Source organism: Podarcis erhardii (assembly GCF_964252035.2).
Source record: "Podarcis erhardii genome assembly, chromosome: 14".
Classification (NCBI taxonomy): domain Eukaryota; kingdom Metazoa; phylum Chordata; class Lepidosauria; order Squamata; family Lacertidae; genus Podarcis; species Podarcis erhardii.
Window position 1 is genome coordinate 17990937 of NC_138503.1, and position 27785 is coordinate 18018721.

General features: G+C 45.3%; 3 protein-coding genes across 3 annotated transcripts in view; 2 read left to right on the forward strand and 1 right to left on the reverse strand.

The window, feature by feature from the left end:
* MINAR1 (membrane integral NOTCH2 associated receptor 1) overlaps positions 1 to 27785 on the reverse strand; it is a 211501-nt gene that overhangs the window by 25574 nt on the left and 158142 nt on the right. The window lies entirely within an intron of this gene.
* Positions 8627 to 12258, forward strand: BCL2A1 (BCL2 related protein A1). Its single transcript, XM_081839331.1, has 2 exons — positions 8627 to 9671; positions 11871 to 12258. The coding sequence occupies exons 1-2, from the start codon at positions 9087 to 9089 to the stop codon at positions 11976 to 11978; spliced, it is 693 nt and encodes a 230-aa protein (XP_081695457.1). The 5' UTR covers positions 8627 to 9086; the 3' UTR covers positions 11979 to 12258.
* The window catches only part of MTHFS (methenyltetrahydrofolate synthetase), a 37681-nt gene continuing 31340 nt past the window's right edge, over positions 21445 to 27785 (forward strand). The window contains exon 1 of the mRNA XM_081839343.1: positions 21445 to 21720. Within this exon, the coding sequence (XP_081695469.1) occupies positions 21568 to 21720 (153 nt within the window). The 5' untranslated portion in view covers positions 21445 to 21567. The remainder of the gene's footprint in view (positions 21721 to 27785) is intronic.

Here is a 27785-nt window from a genome sequence, read left to right on the forward strand (position 1 = left end):
GAGTGTCCAATACCTCTCTTAGGTAGAGATATGCTGTCCAAATTGCAGGCCCAAATCACTTTCACTCCTCGAGGTCCAGAAATGAAACTGCCATCAAAAGCAGCAGGAATAATTACCCTCTCAGTACCTAAGGAACAATCATGGCGCCTAATGTCAGCCTTGCAAGTCCAACCCACATTGGATACAGAATTAGACAAGCTCCTCCGAACTCTACAGGTGCCACCAGGAGTATGGGCTGAAAATAGCCCACCAGGAATGGCTAAGAATATAGCTCCAATTGTAGTAACCCTAAAACCTATGGCTACCCCTGTATCTGTAAAGCAATATCCCTTACCCCGGCGAGCAGCGGAGGGCATCCAGAAACATTTGGACCGCCTATTAAAATATGGTCTGCTTAAGCCTTGCCAATCAGAATGGAACACACCCCTTTTGCCTGTTCGAAAACCTGGGACAGATGAATACAGGCCAGTGCAGGACTTGAGGCTCGTAAACCAGGCTATCGAGACCTTGCACCCAAATGTACCAAACCCATATACCTTGCTGAGTTTGATCCCACCAGAAGCAACATTTTTTACTGTATTGGACTTGAAAGATGCATTCTTCTGTTGCCGGCTGGCACCACAGAGCCAACCTATATTTGCCTTCCAGTGGGAAGACCCTTTGACAGGAACAAAAGGCCAGCTAACCTGGACAAGATTGCCCCAAGGATTCAAAAATTCCCCAACTTTATTTGGCACTGCCTTGGCGAGGGATCTAACAAGTTACCCCTCAACACCGGGAGAAAAGGTGGTTCTGCAATATGTGGATGATCTTATACTAGCTGCAAAGGATTTTGATACCTGTAAAGAAGGGACAGAGGAACTGCTCCACTTGCTCTGGGAAGCTGGCTACCGAGTTTCCCAGAAAAAGGCACAGTTATGTTTAGAAAAGGTCAAATATTTGGGCTTTGACATCTCACACCAACAACGAGCATTGAGACCAGAGAGGAAAGAAGCTATTTGCCTTATCAAGGAACCTACCACAAGAAAACAACTTAGGGGATTCCTGGGAACAGCGGGGTTTTGTAGACTATGGATACCTGATTTCAGTAGTCTGGCCAAGCCCTTACATGAAAGCACTCGAGGTGCAGAAAAGGACCCATTCGTATGGGGACCTGAGCAGAAACAAGCCTTTTTAGTTATCAAACAGCGACTTATGGAGGCACCAGCCCTTGGATTGCCTAATTCGGAAAAACCCTTTCAGCTGTATGTACATGAACAGAATGGGATTGCAGCGGCAGTCCTGACCCAGAGATTAGGAAGTTGGAACCGTCCAGTAGCTTATTTGTCTAAACAATTGGACTCAGTAGCAAAAGGATGGCCTCCATGCCTAAGGGCAGTAGCGGCCACTGCGAGCCTTGTCAAAGAAGCTGATAAATTTACCTTTGGCCAGACGATGTATGTGAATGTACCTCATGCTGTTCTGACACTCATGGAATATAAGGGTAGTTATTGGCTAACGAACCCAAGGATGGCTAGATACCAAGGCCTATTGTGTGAAAATCCCAGGATTCATCTACGAGTAGTGAATATGCTCAATCCAGCGACTTTGCTGCCCCTACCAGAGGTAGATGATGAGGAATCACATGATTGTCTCCAAATAATGGATGAAGTTTATTCCAGTAGACCTGATCTGAAAGATGAACCATTAAAAAATCCAGATGTTGTATATTATACTGATGGTAGCAGTTACCTGCATGAAGGTGCCAGACGAGCAGGATATGCTGTGGTCACCAATGAGGAAGTTGTGGAAGCTGAAGCTTTGCCTGCTGGCACCTCAGCACAAAAGGCTGAACTTATAGGTTTAACTAGAGCTCTGCAATTGGCAGCCGGATGTAAGGCAAACATCTATACTGACTCAAAATATGCCTTCTTAACCCTGCATGCACATGGAGCTCTATGGAAAGAAAGAGGTCTAATCGGAGCCCACGGGAAGGCCTTGAAATATGGACCTGAAGTAGAAATCCTGTTAGAAGCAGTATGGGCTCCAGAACAGATTGCTGTAATGCACTGCAAAGGTCATGGACGAGGGAGGGATCCAATAACCAGAGGAAATCATGCTGCTGACAAAGCAGCCCGAGAGGCAGCCCAAAAGCCTGTGGGAGGATTTATAGCAGCCCTCATACCAGAGGTAGTTCCAGAAGAAGTTAAACCTCACTATACCCCAGAAGAGAGGAAGTGGGCTGAACAGGAAGGAGCAGTTGTGAAGGACGGTTGGATGATCCTGCCGGACAATAGGATTTATGTACCTCATCATCTAGCAGGCACAATTGTAAGAAATTATCATGAATCTACTCACCTTGGCGGTACTGCAACTAGAGAGAGTCTCAGTCGGAAGTTGTATATTATTAATCTATCACAATTAGCAACTTGCATTTCACAGAAATGTGTTCTTTGTGCTAAAAACAATCCCAGGCAGGGACCGGTACAACCTCCTGGAATTCAGCATGTGGGATACGTCCCCATGGAAAGCCTAATTGTGGACTTCACAGAGCTGGTCCCTTCTAAGGGATTCAAGTATCTCCTTGTGTTTGTAGATACTCTTACCGGATGGGTTGAAGCTTTTCCCACCCGAACTGAAAAGGCACGAGAGGTAACTAAAAGACTCCTCACTGAATTGATCCCAAGGTTTGGATTACCTAGATGCATTGGAAGTGATAATGGGCCAGCGTTCATTGATCAAGTAGTACAAGATGTATGTCGAGTCCTACAAGTAAAATGGAGACTGCATACAGCATATAGGCCTCAGAGTTCAGGGAAAACTGAAAGAATGAATCGGACTCTGAAAACCCAATTGGCAAAATTAACCCAGGAAACGGGATTGGGATGGGTAGATGTGTTACCCATAACACTGTTTCGTGTTCGGTGTGCACCCACAAAAAGACTTAAGTTGTCACCTTTTGAGCTCCTGTATGGGAGACCGCCCTCCTTTGTTCAGGATATTCCAGCTGACCTTAAACAAATAGGAGACCATGTGACACAGGAACAAGTGCAATCTCTCTCCCGTGTTTTTGTTTCTCTTAACAGGTGGGCCCTCGAGCGCACGCCGTGCAGCATTGCCGAGCCGATTCATCAGTTCCAGGCTGGCGATAGCGTATGGGTGAAAGAGTGGAAACGTGATCCACTTGCACCTAAGTGGCGTGGACCTTACACCGTCTTGCTCTCTACTCCAACAGCGGTGAAGGTAGCTGAGGTGACCCCCTGGATTCATCACTCTCGTTTGAAGAAGTCTGAAGGCAGTTGGACGTGCAAAGGTGACCCCTCTAATCCTTTAAAACTAACTCTCTCCAAAAACCCCTGTATCTAGCCCTACCGGGAACGGGCTAGGTCACGGGCAACATTTGACGACCGGCCTGCTGCAGCCACAACCTGGAAGCTGGCTGACCTGCGCACGCCTGAAGCTTGAGGAGCGTCTGAACCAGCGACTGTGAACGGAAAGATTCTCTAATACAATTGATTGACTGCCCCCCCCTTGTGGAACAATTATCAGAGATATTACTCATTGGGGATCCTCGGGATATATGTTTTGGTCTTGGTGGTTCCCCATTTCTGTCACTGGGGGAATTATATTGGGGCTAATAATTATTTGCTATCACAATAAGGTAATCTTTTGTGGAAGGAATGCATATACTAGACATCAACATGATTTTATTATTAATCCTGATCCCTTGGGAAGGGGAAGGGTCCTTGAATCTGACCAAATTGGCTAAATATGGATTCAGCCATGACCACAATATGTGGGTAGGTTTAGCTGAAATGGTAGCTAATGTTGCAAATAGGACCAATTGCCTTGTTTGCTCTCTTGGGCCAGATGATTCAGAGGGAGGTATGCCCTTATTACCAATACCATTAGATGCCATTGGTATGGTAAGCGAAATGCCACACCAAACTGAAATACAGAATTTCCCCGGATGGAACTCAACTAAACCATTACGAGTTATACCTGTACAAGGGGAATTCTGTGTACATAAATCATCAGATGCAGCTGATTCTCCCATGATAGGCTCTTCTCATTGTCACTATACTTGGGATTATAAGAAGAATAGTCATACCTGGGCACACGGTACTACCTATCGAACTCGGAATGCCTTGCCCTGTGCACCTCCTTTTATTCATGCATGGAAAGTGGTGTGGAACATAACTGTGACAGAAGAAGGCAATCTAACATACTGCACTGTGAACTCTCTACCCCTTTTGGTATTTCGCCTTCTGTATTCCCCGTACCAAAAACCTCAGACCCGATGGTTGTGGTGGATATGTGGAGAATGGGCATACAAGAAACTCCCTTCCAAATGGAGTGGGACTTGTTTCTTGGGTTGGGTATTACCACCAATGTGGATTATGCCCACTAGTTCGGCCAGGCGAACACGAAGGAATGCTGATATTTCTCATATAGCAGGAGGAAGTACCCAAAGTTGGAGCGGTACTGATGATTGGCCGCCAGAGCGCATTATAGCCTATTATGATCCTGCCTCCTGGAATCCTGGTGAGCTCATACAAGGGGCACGGGATCCTATTTATAATCTAAACAGAATAATTCGATTGCAAGCAGTAGTGGAACTTGTAACCAATGCAACGGCCCAGAGTTTGAGACTTATTGCACAACAGTTGGATGAAAGTAGAGCCGCCATTTTGCAGCTGAAAATGGGAATGGATTATGTACTTGCCAGGCAGGGAGGCCTATGTGGAGTCTTGAACTTGACAGGGAATGCCTGTTGCTTTAACATTTCTGATAATGGTGAGGCAATCCGTGTGTTGGCCACAAAGATGGAGAATATAGCACATGTCCCAGTACAAACATGGGAAGGATGGGATATGGGATGGCTCACCAATTGGTTACCTAATGTCACAGGACTCAAAGGGATACTATTGTCTTGCTTGTTTTTCTTGACAGTAGTAGTATTGGTTTTATGTATGATGCCATGTATCATTTCATGTTTTAGAAGTACAATTAGCAAGATGGTTTCAAATGAAACTCTACCTCATATCATGGCCCTATACAGAGCTTTACCTCAGGAATATGATGAAGGTCAAGCTATCAAGGACACTTGGGATGAAGGTCCTTGAGCTTGAAAGGGGGGAATGAGGCATCTAATCATAAGCCTGCATTTTTATCAAAGCTTCTATATGTTTAATCAGGGCTTGCATTTTAAAAATGAGCTTAAAAAAAGGATTTTCAAATGTTTCATGCCAGGCAAAAGACCAGCTGCCTAAAAGAACCTTGGCAAGATGTTTTTCCTCCTAAGACAAGAAGGGCCCCATTGATTTATAGTAGAAAAACAATTCTCAAAGTCATAAAAAGGGGAAATTACATATGCTGCCCCAAGGCTGAGAAAACACCATTAGGAATGGGGAAAGATAATACTAATGTGCCTCCCAGTAAAATGAGCCAGATCTTCTTTCTAAGGTTGAAAGGCCAGGAGCAAAAGGGAAAAACATTTAGCTGACAGAAAAAGAGAACATTTTTGAAGAGGCTTCTTTTAAAAGCTGTGTTTTATTGAGTTCCTTCCTTTTTACTTTGAAAAGCTTTATTCTTTTAAGAGGCTACCTATGATAAATGTATGAAATATATTAGCTTAAATATATTGGCTTAAATGTAATTATGCAAAGGATTTAAGGAATGCTAGATTCTTATTTCATATGGTTGTAAGAGTTGTATTTATCCTGAAATTAAGTCAGCCACCAGCCTAGCCCCCCCTGCCAGACAGAAGACGCCATCCGGGCAGTCTTGATATATAGTTGTCAGGCATTTTGTTTAGAAACATTAAATGAAGGAAATCTTTCAATGTTTATGTGAAACTCAAGATCCTTGACATCTGTTGAACATAAAATGTAAGATTAAACCATTTGTTTTAGAAGGCAATAGGGCAAGAAGGGCAAGAGGTGAGCTGGTAATTAAGATTCCATGTAAGATATATTATTACTTATTTGTCATTTATATATAGCTCTTTGTCTCCCATATAAGGGCAAGGAAGTGGGTGTATCTTTTGTGGGTGTATCTTTTGTGATTGGCTCTAGCAAACAGCCAATAGGAATTTCAACCAGGCTGATTGGACAGAGGCAGCCACAGGAGGAGCAAAGGGGGCTGGATTAAGGGAATATAAGTGCTGGCCAGAATGGCAGGAGGCCAGGCCAGAGCTTGGTAACCACGTACCACTGAGCCTCTTATTTATTTGTCTGACAAATAAATTACTATTTTAATTTCTCTATTGCTGCGTTGAATATTTCATTCCAGCTAAGCGTTAACCACAAGCAGGGTGCTACACCATCTCTTGCGGGGGTGCAATTAGTGCCAGCACCGTCCGTTAAGAGTTTGGGTGTAATCTTCGATACCTCCCTCTCCATGGAGGCGCAGATTGCAGCTATAACAAAGGCGGCATTTTTTCATCTCCGCCAAGTTAAGCAGTTGGCTCCTTACCTCTCTCGCCCTGACCTAGCCACTGTGATCCACGCGACGGTCACCTCCAGACTGGATTATTGTAACTCGCTCTACGTGGGGCTGCCCTTGAGACTGACCCAGAAACTCCAGCGGGTGCAGAATGCCGCAGCGAGACTCCTTACGGGGTCTTCGCTTAGAGATCACATTCATCCGGTGCTATACAAGCTGCACTGGCTCCCGGTGGAGTACAGGATCAGGTTTAAGGTGCTGGTTTTAACCTTCAAAGCCCTATACGGCCTAGGGCCCTCGTACCTACGGGACCGCCTCTCCTGGTATGCCCCACAGAGGAACTTACGGTCTTCAAATAAAAACACCTTGAAGGTCCCAAGCCACAGAGAGGTTAGGCTGGCCTCAACTAGAGCCAGGGCTTTTTCGGCTGCGGCTCCAACCTGGTGGAACGCTCTGTCACAAGAGACAAGGGCCCTGCAGGACTTGACATCTTTCCGCAGGGCCTGCAAGACAGAGCTGTTCCACCTGGCCTTTGGTCAGGGCGCAGCCTGACTCCCTCCTTTGGCAATCTTTACAAGACTTTAGTTTATGGTTGCCATCAATTTTGATTTTAATTCATTTTATAATGTTTTATAATGTTGTACTGTTTTAGTGTTGTTAGCCGCCCTGAGCCCGGCTTCGGCTGGGGAGGGCGGGATATAAATAAAATTTCTTCTTCTTCTTCTTCTTCTTCTTCTTCTTCTTCTTCTTCTTCTTCTTCTTCTTCTTATTATTATTATTATTATTATTATTACAGTTTCAAAGCACTTTGGGCAGGTTTAAAGACATTTAAAAGCATTTTCAGCAGCAGTCTTGCGCTCAAGGGATGAGTTGCTCATCTTAGAGGTCCACCTATCCTGTCTGAAGGGAAACATCTGTTTCCTATGAAAATCTCTGTAAGGGACGCAGGCCTGGCCAGGACACATACTTGTGGCATTCTAACATTTTTGGTGAAGCCTTATCTCCCTTTTCCGTTTAAAAATGAGGGTCCACGCCAGGGGTCAGCAACCTTTTTCAGCCATGAGCCGGTCCACCATCCCTCAGACCATGTGGTGGGCTGGACTATATTTTGAATGGGGGAAAAAAGAATGAATTCCTATGCCCCACTAATAAGCCAGAGATGCATTTTGTTATGTGTGCATTTATGACGTGGGTTAAACCACAGAGCCTAGGACTTGCCGATCAAAAGGTCGGCGGTTCAAATCCCCACGACGGGGTGAGCTCCCGTTGCCCGGTCCCTGCTCCTGCCAACCTAGCAGTTCAAAAGCACGTCAAAGTGCAAGTAGATAAATAGGTACCACTCCGACGGGAAGGTAAACGGCGTTTCCGTGCGCTGCTCTGGTTCGCCAGAAGCGGTTTAGTCATGCTGGCCACATGACCCGGAAGCTGTACGCTGGCTCCCTCAGCCAGTAAAGCAAGATGAGCACCGCAACCCCAGAGTTGGACACGACTGGACCTAATGGTCAGGGGTCCCTTTACCTTTACCTTATGAATATTTATTCTATATTTGAGAGCTTAAAATTCTTATAACAGAAGTCAGCAAGGTCCTACTCATCTGTTAACGGAACATGACATAGCTTGCTTTCCCCAACACCTTTATTTAATCAGCTACATTCATAAGAACATGAGAAGCTGCCTTGTTCCACACCAGCCTATTGGTCCATCTATCTCAGTAGGCTCTCTAGGGTTCAGACTGGGGTGTCTCCCAGCCTCTCCCGGAGAAGTCAGGGGCTGAACCTTGGACTTTCTGTTTGCAAAGCAGACGCTCTACCCCTGACCTATGAACATTCCACAAATATCCAGTGTTTTCCTCCAAGGAACTTAAGGCAATGCACTTACCCTCACTGACAGCATCTTCACAGCAACCCTGCAAGGTGGGTTAGACTGGAAGATAGCCAGTTCATCTGAAATGACCAAACAGAGAATTTCCAGCCCTAATCCAAGACTCTGATCCCAGCACTACACTGCTCTGGTTCTTTACTCCAAAGTACTATTATTGAGGTTGGCGTTAGGTCTTGGAACTGATGCCATGCCAAAATCAGGATGCTAACATTTCTATGAACCCTTGTGCTGGTACATCAGCTTGCAGCAATGCTTATGTGTGTCTACACACACACACACACACACACACACACACACACACACACACACACTGATTGTCTTGTATACAGATCTGATCCTGTGTAAACCTACTTGATCTAGCAACATTAATATGCCAGGTTGCAGCTGCTGATTACTTGGGTTTTTAATATACAGTGGAACCTCGGTTGTCGAATGCTTTGGAAGTCGAACATTTCGGCTTCCGAACACCGACAACCCGAAAGTGAATGCTTCCATTTCCAAACGTGCCTTGGGCGGCAAATGGCTTCTGAGGAATGTTTCTCCATTTTTTCAATGGATTTTGCTGACTGCCCATTGCACCTCGGTAGTTGAACGTTTCAAAAGTCAAACAGTCTTCCGAAACGGATTACTTTCAACAACCGAGGTTCCACTGTGTTATAACTTTTAACGGTTCCTCTATCTGCATTTAGAGAACTCATAAATCATTTTAGGGGAAGTCTAAGCTGGAAACCTGTTTTTTTTCCCACGCTGGAAACTTCCATTTCCTAGCCACAAGCTGCATGCAAATGGACTTTCTTGAAAGTGTGGCGAAAAATTCCACCCCACCCCCATTGAGGAAACCATTGCATGAAAAGTTACTAAGTTCAGCTCTCAAGCAACCTGAAAATCATTTGAAGCTGCATTGTCGAGGTCAAAGCTTGCATTTTGCCCTCTGTGCTCGTTTCTCAATGGAAAACAACCAGTTGCAGTCTGTTTACACTTTGGTCCAAGACTACTTGAAACACGTTTGTGAGGATGCCGAACTGGACGCTGCCCCGAGTCGAGTTGCCCAAGTCTTGGCAAGAGTAGCACCTTCGCTTCAGGAAGAAGTGGAGGAGAAGATAAAGCCAATTTGGTGCTCCATCAAGATCAGTTCTGTTGAGGAGGCCAGGGACATTTTCAGCCAGGTGATGGCACAGGAATTTGCCGACGGGAACACCAACTGGGGACGGATTTTGACAATATTCGTCTTCGCAGGAATTATCGCAAAGAAGTTGCGTCAGCACGGAGTTCCTTTGACAAGAGAAAACGTGGAACCGATTTGCCACTGTGTCACTGAATTTATAAACACCAAAGCTACGTGGATCAGCGAAAATGGAGGCTGGGTAAGTTTGCTGCTCAGTTTCCTCAGTTGGGCATTGTTTAAAACCTTAAATGACTTGGGTCCCTATAGTACTGGATTAAACCCCACGGAGGCCCCTAGCTAAGAAAGCTGGTTTGTCATTTTCTTTCAATATCAAATATTACTTTTCCTCTGTTGTCGTGGGGATCCTAAAAGGTGCCTACTCAGTTTGCTAATCTGGCACTGGGACCCAAATACCTGAAATACCATCTCCTCCCCCCTCAGGCACTGAGGGTTAAAATCAGCAGAAGCTCCTGCAGCCAATCAGAAGCCACGGAAGCCCCATCGGATGTTCTGGTTCCAAGGAACATTCGCAAACCTGAACACTCACTTCCAGGTTTGCAGTGTTCAGGAGCCAAAATGTCCGATTTCCAGGGTGTTCGACAACCAAGGTACGACTGTATTGCTTTCTCAGGTCGCACAACAATAGCCAAGTGCTGGCACTGTAAATGGTGTTTTGTTACAGTGCTTCTCTATAATACAGGCAATCCTTGTTTTGCGTGGGAGTTATGCTCTGAACCCCCACATGTGTCAGCTGAGTGTGCATAAGCCCACTCCATTTCGCCCTGCTCCACTCCCTTTCATGACACCGTTATGAAGTTTTGGGCTACTTCTGGGTTCAGTGTGTGCGTGCGTGATTGTGCATCATTCGGTTGTTGCTTGAACTTTAAATTGAAGAGACAAGCAATGGAGATAAGCAGGACAGATAAAAGAAAGCAAATTTTCACCCAATATATACAATTAGGTAAAGGTAAAGGGACCCCTGACCATTAGGTTCAGTCGTGACCGACTCTGGGGTTGCGGCGCTCATCTCGCTTTATTGGCCGAGGGAGCCAGCGTACAGCTTCCGGGTCATGTGGCCAGCATGACTAAGCCGCTTCTGGCGAACCAGAACAGTGCATGGAAACGATGTTTACCTTCCCGCCGGAGTGGTACCTATTTATCTACTTGTACTTTGATGTGCTTTCGACCTGCTAGGTTGGGAGGAGCAGGGACTGAGCAATGGGAGCTCACCCCATTGTGGGGATTCGAACTGCCGACCTTCTGATCGGCAAGTCCTAGGCTCTGTGGTTTAACCCACAGCACCGCCCGCATCCCTTAATATATTCAGTTACCATACCACAATTGCTGCTGGCTGGCTTAGCTTGAATCGCCTTAATAAAAAAAGAGACCTGACAAATTCACAGAAGCTAACTTTTTATTCCAGCCATGATAGCTTAATAGAACCTCCAGCTTTGGAGACAGCCTAGCTCTGAATTTCCACACGCTATATGCAAAACAACAGGGGAAGGCTGTTCTCTTCCTGCCGAAGGCAAACTCGCTCAGCAGTATATTTTTCCCACTTGCGAAATGTTTTGCACCAGCAGAATATCCGTGTCCAGGAGAGTCTATAAGCAGGTCACTGGTAACTTTATTGCACAATTGATTGTGCGTTCCGTTGCACAATGAGTTAGCATGACTATCGCATTGGATTCCTCTACCCTACAATGTAAAACGTGCCTGTCTACTAGTGCAGGACCCCTTGTGCTAGCAGAGAGAGAATGGTGGGTGTTATGTATTAAGATTAGTGGCAGTTCTCACTCAGGGCCACCAGTATGTAAATGAAGGATTGAAAACTGCCGCTGATTGGTTAGCTAGTTGTGAGTTGTTACTGTTTCAAGTTATATAGTATTATATAAAGCAGCCAGCTAGGTTGCAGTCAGTCTGATTCCAGGAGTAGTTCTAACTGCTGCAATAAAGAGCTATGAATCCAACAGAGTTGTGGCCTTCGTCCATCTTTTCCACTATTCAACAGTGGGTACAGTGGTACCTTGGGTTACAGATGCTTCAGGTTACAGACGCTTCAGACTCTGCTAACCCAGAAATAGTACCTCAGGTTAAGAACTTTGCTTCAGGATGAGAACAGAAATTGTGCTCTGGCAGCACGGCAGCAGCAGGAGGCCCCATTAGCTAAAGTGGTGCTTCAGGTTAAGAACAGTTTCAGGTTAAGAACGGACCTCCGGAACGAATTAAGTACTTAACCCAAGGTAGCACTGTCCTGCAATATTCTTGGCTTAAAAAGAAAGATAATCTGAGCACTTTCCTTCAAACCAATTTGCCCTCTTGGTACGGGGAAGCAAACAGCACTTTGTCATAATAAACTGACCCTTAATGAGAATGTTATTCTTCTCCCCTACTGCAGGACAGCTTCCTTGCAAAGTTGGGTGAAGAGAAGAGTCCCTGGCTGGCCTTGCACTACATCAAGACAAAACTCATCTCCGCTTTCTCGTTCTTCAGTCAGTATTACTGACAAACTTGGTTCCTTGGTGACCACCAGATATTTATATCACCATGCCTTCCGGGAAGGATTCCTGCTATTAGAAAACCAAGACTGCCTTATTGAGCCAAAGGGAGCACTTCTTCCTTCCCGTTTCCAAACTTATTTATCTGTTATTTATTTATGTTTTTGTATGCCTGTGTTGGAAACATTGCATCTGATACAATTCGCGGTAAATCAGAACTGTTATCGCATGATGCACGGACAGCTTCCTTCAGATTACATTAAATCTTCTCAAATAATCAAGTTGAAATGGTCTCTCTCCATGTGTGTGTGTATATACCGGAGGAGAGCAGAAATAAATAGTCCATTAAGACTGCTGGTTGAAAGAATAAAGAAAGGTTTCTTACTCCTGGCAAACAAGGCCATTCTGAGAACCATCTTACAAAAAGAGAGTCCAACACTTAATACTGAAGAAGCAGTAAGAAGGAAGTAAAGCTTGAGAGAAGATCTACAGGCTGTTAGTTACTCAAGAAGGGATCAGCGAGGGAAAAATATGATGTTTTTCTGCCAACTGCCTCCCAGTGGTCCAGGCAGGGCTGCCATATGTCTGGAATTTTCTGGACATAGCCAGAATACAGCAGTCTGAAGCAGTGGCTGGGAGGAAATCACTTAACTACCAGTAGATTTTTATGCATTTCCTTAAAAATAGCTCCAAAACTTCATTTTGTCTTTGAGAATCTGCAAGCTTTTGTGTCCAGATTTTCTCTTTAGGAAACATGGCAACCATACTTATAACAAGCCTTGTTACTTCACTCCCAACGTTCCAAAGGTAAACATGCAACTTACTTCTACTCAGAGTTAGACCCACTGAGATCCGTGAACCTCAGTCATGGCCATCCATTGCAATGGGTCTAACTCTGAGTACACGGTTAGTTGACCACACCCCCCAAATGTTTAAGATGCTTATTCCACTGGCACACCTACACACAAGGGGAAGATATCAGCAGGCTTAGGGGAACAGAAGTTTGCAGAAGCACAATGTGTGTAGAAGTATGAAAATCTATAGGGGGAAAACCCTTATTGAGGGGAGTCCCGAAAACAATTCGCTGAGGGCTGAGCGTGCTCAGGTGGTTACAGAAAACTGGCTTGCTGAAGGTTGGGGAAACATGTAAGACAGAATGGCTGAAACCATGAACTTCAGTGGCTGAAAGTTTTAAGTGGCTGAAAACTTGGAACTTCGTAGGTCCCAACAAGGCAGATAGGGAAATATCTTCTGGCCCTTCAGATGCTGCCGAACTAAAACTCCCATCATCTCAGGCCACTGGCTATGCTTGCTGGGGCTGATGGGAGCTGTAGTTTGCAGGGCCAAACGGCCTCACCCACAGGGACTCTCTTGCTACGGCTGTTAACCCAGGCAGTGGGGGGCAGCCTCTGTTCTGACCTTGTAACAGAGGGCTAACCCTCCCCTACTCACATGCTTCTTCTATGGGGAGAATCTGGCTCCCCCTAGCCTTGCCATTAGTTAAGGCGAAACAAAACGCAAAGAAGGGAGGGAAAGGCTGGGGGTGACGAAACTATTATGCTGGGGGAGGTTCCGGAAACAACCACTCCCGTATTCTGCTAGCAACTGAGGCAGACATGAACTTGTGGCTCTGCACTGTAAATAGTTTTGCACCAAAATATAACCTGTAAAATACAGGTCGGAGTCCTGACTGGTTACTCACGAGCAACGACCATTGCCATCTGACAGTGCCCCTAAAAACAGGGGGCATCTTCTACATGGGGGCATGTTATACACGGAAAAATACGGTACTTCTTCTTAATTGTATTTCAGTTCAACAATTACAGTGGTACCTTGGGTTACAGACACTTCAGGTTACATACGCTTCAGGTTACAGACTCCGCTAACCCAGAAATAGTGCTTCAGGTTAAGAACTTTGCTTCAGGATAACAACAGAAATTGTGTTCCGGTGGCGCGGCGGCAGCAGGAAACCCCATTAGCTAAAGTGGTCTTCAGGTTAAGAATAGTTTCAGGTTAAGAATGGACCTTCAGAACGAATTAAGTACTTAACCTGAGGTACCACTGTACTTTGATAAAATACGTATTTTGTTCTGAGCAAATGGCTTTAGATACCTATTAGGTCCATAAATTACCATAAAGCATATATTCAACACAAAGAACAGTGACAATTTGTTGTTGCCAAAGGACAGCTGGACATATAAAGGGCCCCATTACCACCAGTAGCTTAGGGCCTCATCAAACTGAAATCCGGCCCTGGGTGAGAAGCACTGTGACATAGCATAACCTCCTCGAGACAGTTGCTGTTCCACTTCTGTGTTTTGCAAGCGGACCCCAGCACAACTGGTGCTAAGTAAAATATTAAACTGGAGGAGTTGCAACAGGAGGAAGCTTTGGAAGCCAAGTTCATCCAGTTCTGCCAATCTAAATTCTGTACTTTTCAGCTTGACCTTTAACCAACAGACTAGAAAACAACATAACTCAGCCTTAGGTTGAGATTAAGCAACTCTAATCCATGTTTCCATGCTATGATGCTATGCTATTGCATTTCCCGACATTTTGAATTGCCAAATATTGTTATAAAAGAGAGGCAAAGGTTTCACACTGGAAATTTTCTAAGACAGAATAGTTGCTGATATCTCTAGTTCTCATTTTTCCAGCCACATTTCTCCAGCAGTTTACAACTTTGAGGAGTGGGATCCTCATTTTAAAAAATCCCAGCATTTCAGAGTCCACCCCCCCCCCCGAACATACTATTTTTGTACACATTTTCTGTTTGCAGAACTGCGCCACAAGATTCAGAAGCGTGAATTTTGAAGGACAGTTGTGTCTTGTTTTGTGTATTGGGTCAAAAAGTGTGACTTAGGTAGTTTCTAATTAAAATGCAAATTCCTTCCCCACCAGTTTTTTAGACCACCATTTCAGTATGTATTCACTTGCCTAGGTCTTCAACAGGAAAATACTTGAACAACTTGAGTCAGGACTGTATGTTTGTGTGTTCATAAGGTACAATCTCTTTTCAAGTTACAATCATACCACATTTTTGGAAATTTGTATGATCAAGTACACTGGGGTAGAAGCCTTCAGTCTGCATGGGGGAAATTCCTTCAACTTTAAGAAACAAATAACTGTGGGCAGCGTAATGTGTAATTAATATTTTAAGACCCTGTGGATTCAAAATAGAACACAAGACTTTGTTTCCAGCCTTTAAACAAGAAATATACAGCTAAAGCATATATAAACTTTAACTTTCATCTATAAGACCTGGGCTTAAATAAATAAAGTCTAGCTAATCAGTAAAATGATCCATTGAGACCACAAGCAAGGTTCTCCTGGATTAAAATCAAAGGAATAGTGTTATCTTTTACCAAACTGATGTATTGTTCAAACTAGGCCTGCACATCTTATTATTTATATCCACCAGGTCTTCAAGAAGGTTTACATTTTAAAAGACAATTTCAGCTGCTCTGTTTTTGCTTTCCAAATACCTTAATCCCTTACCACGAAACATAGTTCTGCTGTAGCCCATTTCTCTTCCACCATTTTGTAACTTAGGCTGTGTAAACACTAAACACTCTACATTTAAATCACACATTCCCCTCAACTGAAAAAATCATGGGAACTGTAGTTTAAGAAGGGTGCTCTGTGAGGGGTAAACCACAGTTCCCAAGATCCTTTGGGTCGGTGTGGAGAAATGTGCCTTAAAAGTATGGCACCTTCACAGCCTAATTCAAGAAAACTCAAACCATAATTCCCTCAGAGAATGCTTCCAGTGATCATACTCCTTTTATCAGAGTGAGCCAGGTTTTCCCCTGTCAAGGACCACATACTTTTTGGTGCAGCTCTTTCTGATGAGCTGGACCCTAGACTTCTGCTGCAAAGCTCCACCCCAGTGCCACAACTACATTGCAACTTGAATTATTTAAACAGGATTCTAGAAAATTTGCTACCCTAATAAAGGAGACGAAGTGAGAGCTGGACCATAAAGAAGGCTGATCACTGAAGAATTGATGCTTTTGAATTACAGTGGTACCTCGGGTTACATACGCTTCAGGTTACATATACTTCAGGTTACAGACTCCGCTAACCCAGAAATAGTGCTTCAGGTTAAGAACTTTGCTTCAGGATGAGAACAGAAATTGTGCTCCAGCGGCGCGGCAGCAGCAGGAGGCCCCATTAGCTAAAGTGGTGCTTCAGGTTAAGAACAGTTTCAGGTTAAGTACGGACCTCCGGAACGAATTAAGTACTTAACCTGAGGTACCACTGTATGGTGCCGGAGGAGACTCTTGAGAGTCCCATGGACTGCAAGCAGATCAAACCTATCCATTCTGAAGGAAATCAGCCCTGAGTGCTCACTGGAAGGACAGATCCTGAAGCTGAGGCTCCAGTACTTTGGCCACCTCATGAGAAGAGAAGACTCTCTGGGAAAGACCCTGATGGGAAAGATGGAGGGCACAAGGAGAAGGGGACAACAGAGGACGAGATGGTTGGACAGTGTTCTCAAAACTACCAGCATGAGTTTGACCCAACTGCGGGAGGCAGTGGAAGACAGGAGTGCCTGGCATGCTCTGGTCCATGGGGTCATGAAGAGTCGGACACGACTAAACAACAATAAAGGAGAAACACCAGGGCAAGTTTTGCATTTGGCAACCCAGTCGGTCAACGCTTATGTTAAGAGACATCTATACTTATGATATAATAATTATTTTATTATGTAGAAAACATATATTAGACCATTTATTCTACTGTGTCCTTTTATTTTTAAAGTTAAGTAAAGTTGTGCTCTTAATCCAGTTCAGACTGAAAATTTAAGTTGCTAGTTTTGCAGAGCAGCATGTGCTAACTGAGAGATAACAGTGCGGCCAAGATGCATAAATTCATACAGCTGAGAAATATCTGGGCAGCTGTTCAGCAGGCAACATTACTTTTAGTTAAGTGTGCAAATGTTTCTTGCTTATAGAGCCTGAAGCAAACAAGGAAGGCTGGGGCAGTGGATGTGAAGCTCAAGCCAGTCACATCTGCTGGGACTTCGCTACTTCCTTGGACCTATGTAACAGATGCTCCCATGCATGTGCAGAGGGCAATATTGAGATAAACCTGTATTTTGGCAATGGTTTGCTGCTTGTGTTCTGGATTGTGTGGGATGGGAGTTCATATCCCAAGTGTACATAAAGGCAGTTCTGTCTCAATGCCAACTCCAAGGATATACAGTGGTACCTCAGGTTACGAACGCTTCAACTTACGTTTGTTTTTTTTTGTTACGAACAATTGTAACCCGGGAGTAAGTTGTCCAAGCTCTCGGAGGCCTCACTGCTGCCTGGAGGCAAACCCGGACATCAGCGGGGCCTACGGAGCTCTCTGAGGCCTCCGCGAATGCCGGGAACCAAGCCCTGACATCTGCGGTGCCTGCAGGGCTCCGTGAATCCCGGGAGCCAAGCCCTGACATCCATGGGGCCTGCAGAGTCTCTGCGACTGGGCTCCAGCCGCAGGAGCTCTCTGAGGCCTCCATGAATGCTGGGAGTCAAGCCGATTGTGATTGTGGAAGAGGACCCTGAGCCCCCTCCAAACAGTGAGTTTGGAAATAAATTTTAATTTTTTTCATCTAAAATACTGTCTTATTTATTTTATAGTACAGTACATTGATTATTGCCTTCATTTTATGGATCAATGGTCTCGTGAAACAGTAGAAATTGTGTTAAATTGCTGTTTTAGGGGGTGTTTTTCCATCGTCTGGAATGGATCAATCCACTTTCCATTACTTTCAATGGGATAGTCCGCTTCAGGTTAAGAACGCTTCAGGTTAAGTACAGACTTCCGGAACCAATTAAGTACTTAACCTGAGGTCCACTGTACAGGGAAACCCCAAGACAGAATGTATTTGTAGGCACCTCCTTCTCGCATGTCTCACTCCTGCCCCCCATCCCTAATTTTGCTTGTTACAAGGATCCTTAGCTCAGATACTTTGTGTCTGTATTGGAGATAAGTTTGCCTAGATAGGATAATTCCTTCACTGAAATTTCTATTATCCTTTGTTCGGGGTTACTCTCCATAAGGTAAAGGATGCTCTAGATGTGTAAAATTTTTGGTTAGGAATGCAAGCTTTGGAACTTTCATTTTTGCTCTGGTTGTTTATCGTTAAATCCTTGTACGTTTCCGAGCACAATTCAAAGTGTTGGCGCTGACCTTTAAAGCCCTAAACGACCTTGGCCCAGTATCCCTGAAGGAGCGTCTCCACCTCCATCGTTCAGCCTGGACACTGAGGTCCAGCTCCAAGGGCCTTCTGGCAGTTCCCTCCCTGCAAGAGGTGAAGTTACAGGGAACCAGGCAGAGGGCCTTCTTGGTAGTAGCGCCCACCCTGTGGAACACCCTTCCACCAGATGTCAAGGAAATAAACAACTATCTGAATTTTAGAAGACATCTGAAGGCAGCCCTGTTTAGGGAAGTTTTTAATGTCTGATGTTTTATCATGTTTTTAATATTCTGTTGGGAGCTGTCCAGAGTGGCTGAGGGAACCCAGCCAGATGTGTGGGGTATAAATATAATAATAATAATAATAATAATAATAATAATAATAATAATAATAATAATATAATTTTCTTCCTTTGCAAATAAAGTACCAGGGCTGTGTGCCTCAGGCCCGATCACCTTAGCATACACAGCAAGGCTGTTGTTTTAAAGTTTGCAATCCAGTTCACACTGAGTTGTAACACAGTTCCCACTGACCCTACAATCTGCTTTAGAAAGGAACCAGGCGTCATGGCTGGCTGTAGTGCATTAAAATATGGAACAGCCTTGTTGCCAGAAAGAGAGTTAGGGTGCAAATCCAAGAGGTTTTCTTTCTCTGGAGCAAATGTCATTCTCACGAGAAAGCTGCATTTATCTCAGGGGCCGAAACTGAATGAATGCCATTATGCTTCAGCAAGTCCCTGCTGTCTGGGAGACAGAACTGTAGGAGACACATTTCTATCCTGAAGTTTTCTGCGCCACCAAAATCCATGTTTAGAACAGGACATAAATACCGCCCGTGTCAGCAGCACCACCACTTCACCTTGCCAAAATGTGGAAATTTTTCGGTGAAGGGTGTTCATTTCCCCATTGAAGCTGTGCTGTCGCAGGAAACTGTCACAAGAGTTCATTTTGCGCAGGGCTCCTTCGTGGCTGCCAGTTCCTTTTCCCAAACTGTTATCTCACACCACTCTACTCTTGCCTAACTGTTATTGCTCTGTAGCCTTGTCGTACGTGCATTGCAGACAGATAAATCTGAGTGAAAGGCAGAGGTGCCGGATTGGACCCAAGATTTGGGGGAGGGCAGTGTCACATGCCTGTGATGTCACACACACATACTGTCTCAACTTTTGCTAACATGAATCCGGGGCATCCTCAGTGGCGTAGCGTGGGTTGTCAGCACCCGGGGCAAGGCAAGTAATTTGCACCCCCTAACCCATGGATTTGCGCCCCCTAACCCTAACCCCCAGATGTTGCGCCCGGTGCGGCCGGCCCCCCCTGCACCCCCCACGCTACGCCACTGGGCATCCTTAACAATGACACATCAGACTTCTGCCCGGGCAACTCTAGATCTGAACTGCCCCACTCTGCAGTGTGGTGAGGCAGGGCAGGGCCCAACAGGGGTGAGAAGACAAGACAAGGTTCAGGCTTGACACAAGGCAAGGTGGGATGAAATTCAGGCTGGACCCTAGGCTCATGCAATGCTCTGGAAACAATGAACTCTGAATTTGCTCCAGCAAGCTGAAATAAAGCCCTTATAGCAGGGGCAGCAACCTTTTTCAGGCATGTGGTAGGCCGGACTATATTTTGAAGGGGGAAAAATGAACGAATTCCTATGCCCCACAAATAACCCAGAGATGCTTTTTAAATAAAAGGACACATTCTACTCATGTAAAAACATGCCGATTCCTGGACCGTCTGTGGGCCGGATTGAGAAGGTGACTGGGCCAGATCCGGCCCCTGGGCCTTAGGTTGCCTACTGCTGCCTTATAAGTCTTCTACAGATGAATCCTGAGTCTAGGACAGCACAATACCACAACTTGGGGTGCGTTTGGGCCCACTGTCCCCACAGGCTCATCTGATAGAAGCCTTAGTGGAGCTGGCCCTACTTCAGGTTCAGAGATTTTGCTGGCATCACCTGAGGAACATAAAGAGAGCAGGGCTGGATCAGGCCAATGGCCTATTGAGTTCCACGATGCCTCTCATGGGAAGAACACAAGCAGTAACTGCATCCTCTCTTCCTGCACTTTCCAGAAATGGCTATTATTGAGAAGAACAACACTTTCCACAATGGAGGTAGAAGGCTGTGTCAGGATTACTAGCCAGAAAACCCCACACTCCATGATGAATTTGTCTAAAGGTGGCAGTCCCCGCTGCCTCTTGTAGGAGCAAACTTCATTCTTTACGCACCATAGGAAAAGTAACGCACTTTCTTTAGTCTGTCCTGCACATCCCAGCATCCAGTTCCCTCAGCAGTTGTACTGAGGGACGACAAGCGCTTTAGATTTATAATGAAAAGCAACTCTAAAATTGGAAAATGAAATCAGTAAGATTGTCCTTAGTGCGTAGAGTCATGTTTAGGATTGCCACCTGTCCTGTATATAATACAGGAGGGTCCCATATTTCAATGAATAATGCTATGTTCTGAATTGGTAAGAGTTTTGTCCTGTATTTCAGGTCTTCTCTCTGCACCAATTTAGGGATCCTCTCCAAATGCCTGTTTGAAAGGTCAAGTATTTAAGCTCCAGGCAGCCAAGCACAGACAGACTTCCAAATTATTTATATATATATGAATATATATATTGTTTTGCATTTTAGAATATTCATTTAAACATCCTTAAAATATCAGCAACTTCCTTTCTTCCCTTTCCATGTTTCATTTTGCATATCTTAAATCCCTGCATATTTTACATAAACTAAACCATTCAGTATTCCACCATTACATCCATCAAAACTTATTTACAGTTTAATTTATCTTAATGCTGCCAGCATTTTCAAGTGTGCACACAATTCCCCCCATATATTCAATAAACATTTCCCAGTCTTTTCTTCTTATTCTCTTATTCTGTATGTCAGATCTGCAAGCTGCACATATTCCGTCAGCTTCAGTTGCCATTCTTCTTTAGTTGGGACCTCGCTGAAAACATGGGCCGGAGTAGTGCCACACATAAACAACCTCTTTTGACACCTGGGAATTTCAGTTTGAATTATCTCCAGCAGAAAGGACTGGGTTGTTGTCGGTTTTTTTTTTTTTGGGGGGGGGGGAGATTTACACATTTATGTGCATGCGTGCGTGTATGACAAATTCCTGAGAGGTCGCCGGGTTAGGCTGCAAAAGATTGCTTTGAAGTCACTTTGGAACCAGATGAAAGGGAAAATCTTCCCCCACCCGGTATTTTGCCAGGACAAAGGTGAGTGTCTCTTCCAGCGAGAAAGTACAGCTTGCTCGCCTTTCCCCTCCGCGCTGAGGCCATTTAAGCGCAACCGACAGCCCCCGCGGAGCCCAATTCCGCGCGCTCCCTGCGCTCCTTTTCCTGAACTGAGCCGGTGTCGTCGAGGCGCCTCCTCGGGGAGGCGGCGGAGGCTGCGCTGCCTATGGAGAGCCGAGGGGAGGGCGCAGCCGCCTCCGCCGGCGACATGGCCGCCCTGCACGCCGCCAAGGGAGCGCTGCGAGCGGAGCTGAAGCGCCGCCTGGGAGCCCTGAGCGCCGCCGAGAAGCTGCGCCAGTCGCGCCTGGTGCGCGGCAAGGTGGGTGAGGGTCAGCAAGCCTGTCTGGGGGAAAAGTCTTTTCTGTGGGTTTTTTTCCTCCCCCCGCCCGCGGCCAGGCGTTTCCCCAGAGGCTGGCCAACCCGGGTCCCTCAAGGCTCTTTTGCCCTCTTCCCACGCGACGCTGGTTCACGTGCAATTAGAAAAACGAAAGCGGGGAAAGCCCCTTTCTCCACGGAACGGCGCGCGGCTGCCCGGGAAGCGCAAGCGCGTGCGCCCTCGTCCCCCCACCTCCGCGCGCGGGTGTTTAAGATAGAGACCGAGAGAAAGTGAGAGTGTAAAGTTCCGTCTGGGGGGGATTCCCTCCCGCCCCGAGAAAAACCCCTCCTTGAGTTGAATGAGGGCGCCTAAGGTGACGTAAGGGAACGGCCCGCACGTGGAAAGGGGCGGACGCGGATATGCCCCTGGAGAGGGTGGGGAGTGAGTGTTTTATTCGGAAGTGAGGTCGGTAATGCGTCATCCCCCGGAAACGTGTGCGTGGGGAGCCCCTGCGGATACGCAGGCCCCCTCGGAAGTGAGATGTCCCGTTGAGTTCATTGTGGCTGCTTTCACCCCCAAAATGGATTGCTTGTGTTTATGGAACTGGTTTTTGTTTTTGTTTAAAAACCTATTGCTTTTGTTTGTTTGTGTATTACTTTGAGGGGATGTTGTGCAAGCCGCTTTGTGACCATCGATGGTGAAATAAAGTAATGTCGGAAATAAATGCAGAATTAAAGGGGTTTAGGGACTGCAAGCCTTACGCTTTAAAAGAGGGAGCGGGGCTGAGGGCTGAAACTTTTCTGGAGGCCCACATACTCTGGCCTGGCAACCGTTTTCCTTCCCACATGTGGTGAGATTGGGTAGAATTCAGCAGTTGAGGGAGGTGCATTTTGTGTATGCTCAGAGGCAGCCTCTACTTTATTGCTACATCATGAATTCATAGGGCGGAACATAATACATAAAAAGCAAAGCTTTGAGCACTGCCGATGCAAAGTAAGCTGCTTCACTTTTGTGCAGTATCCATCAATTCTGTCATGCCATTCATTCATTCTTATATATATATATATATATATATTTGTTTCATTTTAATACATCACACACACGAAAGAAATATAGAAGTAAACAAATATCCATCACCTCCTAGCAACTAAAAAGGAAAAAAGGAAGAAAAACAAAAACAATATTAAATAGTTCTTACAATATATTTAACATAAAAATGACTTTTTCCCTATATAACTGACTTCATCATTCATAACCACCTTCTGTTTCCTTTTCACCCCATTCTCAGAGACCGAAACTTCCTTTTGCTTCCATAATGCAGTGGTACCTCAGGTTACATACGCTTCAGGTTACATACGCTTCAGGTTACAGACTCCGCTAACCCAGAAATAGTGCTTCAGGTTAAGAACTTTGCTTCAGGATGAGAACAGAAATTGTGCTCCGGCAGCGTGGCGGCAGCAGGAGGCCCCATTAGCTAAAGTGGTGCTTCAGGTTAAGAACAGTTTCAGGTTAAGAACGGACATCTGGAACAAATTAAGTACTTAACCCGAGGTACCACTGTATTTTGAGATGAGTGAAAATGTCCTAGGAATGGAATGTGTTAGTTCTGTGACCTAGACTGGACCCAGCATGAGAATGGCATCAGATAAGGACATTGGAAGCTGCCCTGTACTGAGTTAGAGAAATGGTCCATTTAACTCGAAGCACCTCAAGGATTTCAGGCAGGGCAAATTTCCCACATGGGAGAGACCCCTGCTTGAAATCTTGGAGAGCTGCTAGGAGTCAGCTTAGGTAAAAGTAAAGGTAAAGGTAAAGGACCCCTGGACAATTAAGTCCAGTCAAAGGCTACTATGAGGTGCGGCGCTCATCTCGCTTCAGGCCAAGGGAGCCGGCGTTTGTCCACAGACAGCTTTCCGGATCATGTGGCCAGCATGACTATACTGCCTCTGGCACAATGGAACACCCTGACGGAAACCAGAGCGCATAGAAACGCCATTTGCCTTCCCGCCACAGCGGTACCTATGTATCTACTTGCGCTGGCATGCTTTAGAAGTGCTAGGTTGGCAGGAGCTGGAACAGAGCAATGGAAGCTCACCCCATCATGGGGATTCAGACCACCAGCCTTCCAATCAGCAAGCCCAAGGGGCTCAGTGGTTTAGACCACAGCGCCACCTGCTCCCTAGATTTTCCACTGGTTCCCTTCTGTATAAGGCTCCTTATTTTCCTGTATCACTGATGGCATGTGGTGCCAGTGTTGATGCTTACAGTATCTGGGGACTGAGGGTTACGAAGCATGGGATGCATATCTTCTGAGCCTTTCCCCCTCCTCCCTGCACTAGTCTCAAGATCATGGGTAGGCAAACTAAGGCCTGGGGGCTGGATCCGGCCCAATTGCCTTCTAAATTCGGCCTGCGGATGGGCTGGGAATCAGCGTGTTTTTACATGAGTAGAATGTGTCCTTTTATTTAAAATGCACCCCTGGTTTATTCCCCCCCCCCAATATAGTCCAGCCCCCAACAAGGTCTGAGGGACAAGGGATCAGTCCCCTGCTGAAAAAGTTTGCTGACCCCTGCTCAAGATGCTGTGTGTGCCTTAATTAGTATCAGAGGGGAAGTGTTTTTTTCTCCCTAATTTATCACATCTCTAACACTTTTTCAGCCGTGTGCGGGACAGAGGTGTTAAATGCTTAAAACACATCACTTAGGACTACTTTGGTTACAGTTTTGTACCTGTGCAAATATTTCTGTGTCCGTAAGCTGCCTTGAGCGTGGTTTTAACTATGGAAAGGCGACATACAAGTGAACAAAACAAATTCCTTCCAGTAGCACCTTAAAGACCAACTAAGTCAGTTCTAGGTATGAGCTTTCGTGTGCATGCACACTTCTTCAGATACACAGGTGAGGTTGATGGACTTCCATTTCATGCGGCTCAATGTGGTGCCTTCCATAGTTCCAGTTACAGATAGGTAGCCGTGTTGGTCTGCCATAGTCAAAACAAAACAAATTCCTTCCAGTAGCACCTTAAAGACCAACTAAGTCAGTTCTTGGTATGAGCTTTCGTGTATCTGAAGAAGTGTGCATGCACACGAAAGCTCATACCAAGAACTGACTTAGTTGGTCTTTAAGGTGCTACTGGAAGGAATTTGCTTTGTTTTGACTATGGCAGACCAACACGGCTACCTATCTGTATACAAGTGAACGATTGTGATCATGGTCTTGCTCTGAGCAGGTCTTTTGTGTCATTATTACAACGGTTTCCTGTTTTTGTAATTGTATTTCTGGTTATTATAACCTGCCCTGGTGCATGGAAATGTTAGAAATCACAATCGTTTAATCAAAGCAGCTTCTTGATGTTATGTTGTGAACCGTCCTGAGATTTACGGGTACAGTGGTACCTCAGGTTAAGTACTTGATTCGTTCCGGACGTCCGTTCTTAACCTGAAACTGTTCTTAACCTGAAGCGCCACTTTAGCTAATGGGGCCTGCCGCCGCACAATTCCTGTTCTCATCCTGAAGCAAAGTTCTTAACCTGAAGCACTATTTCTGGGTTAGCGGAGTCAGTAACCTGAAGCGTATGTAACCTGAGGTACCACTGTATAGGGCAGTATAGAAAATTAATAAATAAGAAGAAGGGGGGGGGTAATAGAAGGGAGGTTGGGGACGTGGGTTGCAAGTTGCATATAAGTTGCATATCCACTGACCCACTAAACCTCACTAATGATTGCTGAACGCTCTTGTGCTAAGGGATGGCTCAATAGTTTGTCTCCTGTGTAATTCCTTGCAGGCCCCCCATGACTTGTTTAATAATGTGAGAAACCTTATTGTTATGTACTGAAGTTCTCACCCTGGGCCAGAAGGGGATACTGTAGATAGTTTTCACTCAGGTCCACATATGTAAAAAAGGGATTGAAAGTGACGTTCAGTGATTGGATAGTTACAGAAGGTTGTTACAGTTGCGTTGTACTGGAGCTCTATATAAGCAGGCTGGCTGAACCCTTCAATTCAGTTCTGTTCTGTTTGAAGAATCGCTGTGTCGTCTGATATGTTCACCCACAACTTAACACTTATCTCCCAGTAAATTAAAACCAGTTTTTAAAGCATCTCTGTTTCTTGTACACCGGAGCGAAGTTAGGAGCCTTGCTCCATCCGATGAGAATTCGCCTTTCATCTTCATCTGGCTTTTCAATACCCTGAAATGTAACAAGATGCTGTCAGTTAGTGCCTGAACGAGATGTATTTGAGTAACGGATGGGGGAAGAGAGATGAAAGAAGCCCACGACTGAAATGCCAGAAAACGAAAAGGAGGCGGAGAGAAAATTTATTTATTCGAATGAATACTCATTTGACAGAGGTCTTAATTTGAAATGAGAGTAGCTGCACTGGGCTGACCTCACCACTGGCATTTAATTAGTCACTGGGTGGCTTTGCTTGCTGAATGTTTCCTTTTGTGACTGAAGTCCTGCTGGTTTGCATGCTCTGATTCGGCAATAATAGCCATTTCCTGATCCAGAAAAGCAAGCAGATTCCTTTTTCTTTTTTGCTTGCTTTTGGTAAACTGCTGTACAGTTTCCTGCGTTGTTCACAGTGCTGTGTGGTTGTGGAAGTTTCCACCGTGGGTGTCTTCTCTGTCTTTAAATAAGATCTCTGAACCTCCCAGGGGTAGTGGGAGCGAGGCCAGTGCACATCAAAGTACATTTAATTTAAATGCAAATATAGTGGGAAATTTGCAAATTTTAAAAATAACCTATTGCCTGATGTTGAAGCTTGGTTGGGAGGGAAAGGTTTGGTATCAGGAAAGGAGCTCAAGTTTCTAGGCCAGTTTAAACCTGGCAATGGCCCAGGGCAGAAGTAATTCTGGACTCTTCTAAACTGGGCCAGCCCTATCATTAGGTAGGGGGAATGTGACTGATTTTGGGTGTCGTGAAATGACAGCAAATTCTTCACAGAATCACAGATTTGTAGAGTTGGAAGGGACCACGGGGGTCATCTGGTCAAACCCACGACTCTGAGATTAAGAGTCCCATGCTCTACTGACTGAGCTGGTTATTTAATTTCATATTTAATATCACATTGTATTTTCACTCCCAGGGATGAGGAGAGGTGCTTGTGGGCCATTCAGCCTCAGGTGCCAACATAACATGAACACCTTGATACACCTTTGATATTCTGAGGGGAGCATCATTTGTTCTTCCCTCTTGGGCAGCAAAATGTCTTTGGTTATGTTATGTACTGAAGTTCTCACCCTGGACCAGCAGGAGGATACTGTAGATAGTTTTCACTCAGGTCCACATATGCAAATAAGGGATTGAAAGTGATGTTCAGTGATTGGATAGTTACAGAAAATGGTTACTGTTGCGTTCTAGTGGAGCTCTATATAAGCAGGCTGGCTGAACCCTTCAGTTCAGTTCTGTTCTGGCCTGTGAATAAACAAGAGCTGTTTGAAGAATCGCTGTGTCGTCTGATATGTTCACCCACAACTAAACAGGTTAGCTCTGCATCCAAACCATGGCTTGCTCTAGAGTGATTTCTCCCCCCCCCGCCCCACCTTCCTTGTGTCAATCACAGCTCCATATTGCGTTGCACCAGTTTAAACCATGCTTAATGCAAACCGTGGACCCCTTGGTCTGAGGTGGGTCTGCAAACTATGGTGATCCTGCCATGTTGTTTGTATTAACCATGGTTTTCATTGGCATGCATGTGATTCAAAACTCTGATCGGCACCAGGAAGAGGAATGTTCTCTCCAAAGAGGTGGGGTGAGAAGGGAGTACGTTTTCACAAGACTGGATCTTGATTTGCAGGTCATATCAAAGTTCTATTTAGAGTAGACCCATTGAAATTAATGGATCAAAGTTGGTCATGCCCATTATTTTCAACACTTTGAATAGGACCAGCATTGGGTAGAACCCATTGTTTGTAGGGAGATAGTTCTAAGTGGTGGGCACCCAAACTTGGATGACCTTAAATATAATCTGGAAAGCGGCCTGATCATGCCCAGTGTTGTGTCATCTCTGAGTCTAAGAAGATCTGCCTTTTCCCAGTACTTGTTTGGGAAACCTGCCAGGAAAAAA

Bases quoted from the DNA above. Each gene is read 5' to 3' on its own strand.
- BCL2A1 (XM_081839331.1), top strand. From the start codon at position 9,087: ATGCAAATGGACTTTCTTGAAAGTGTGGCGAAAAATTCCACCCCACCC. The intron at 9,672-11,870 runs GTAAGTTTGCTG...CCCCTACTGCAG, and splicing joins TCAGCGAAAATGGAGGCTGG to GACAGCTTCCTTGCAAAGTT.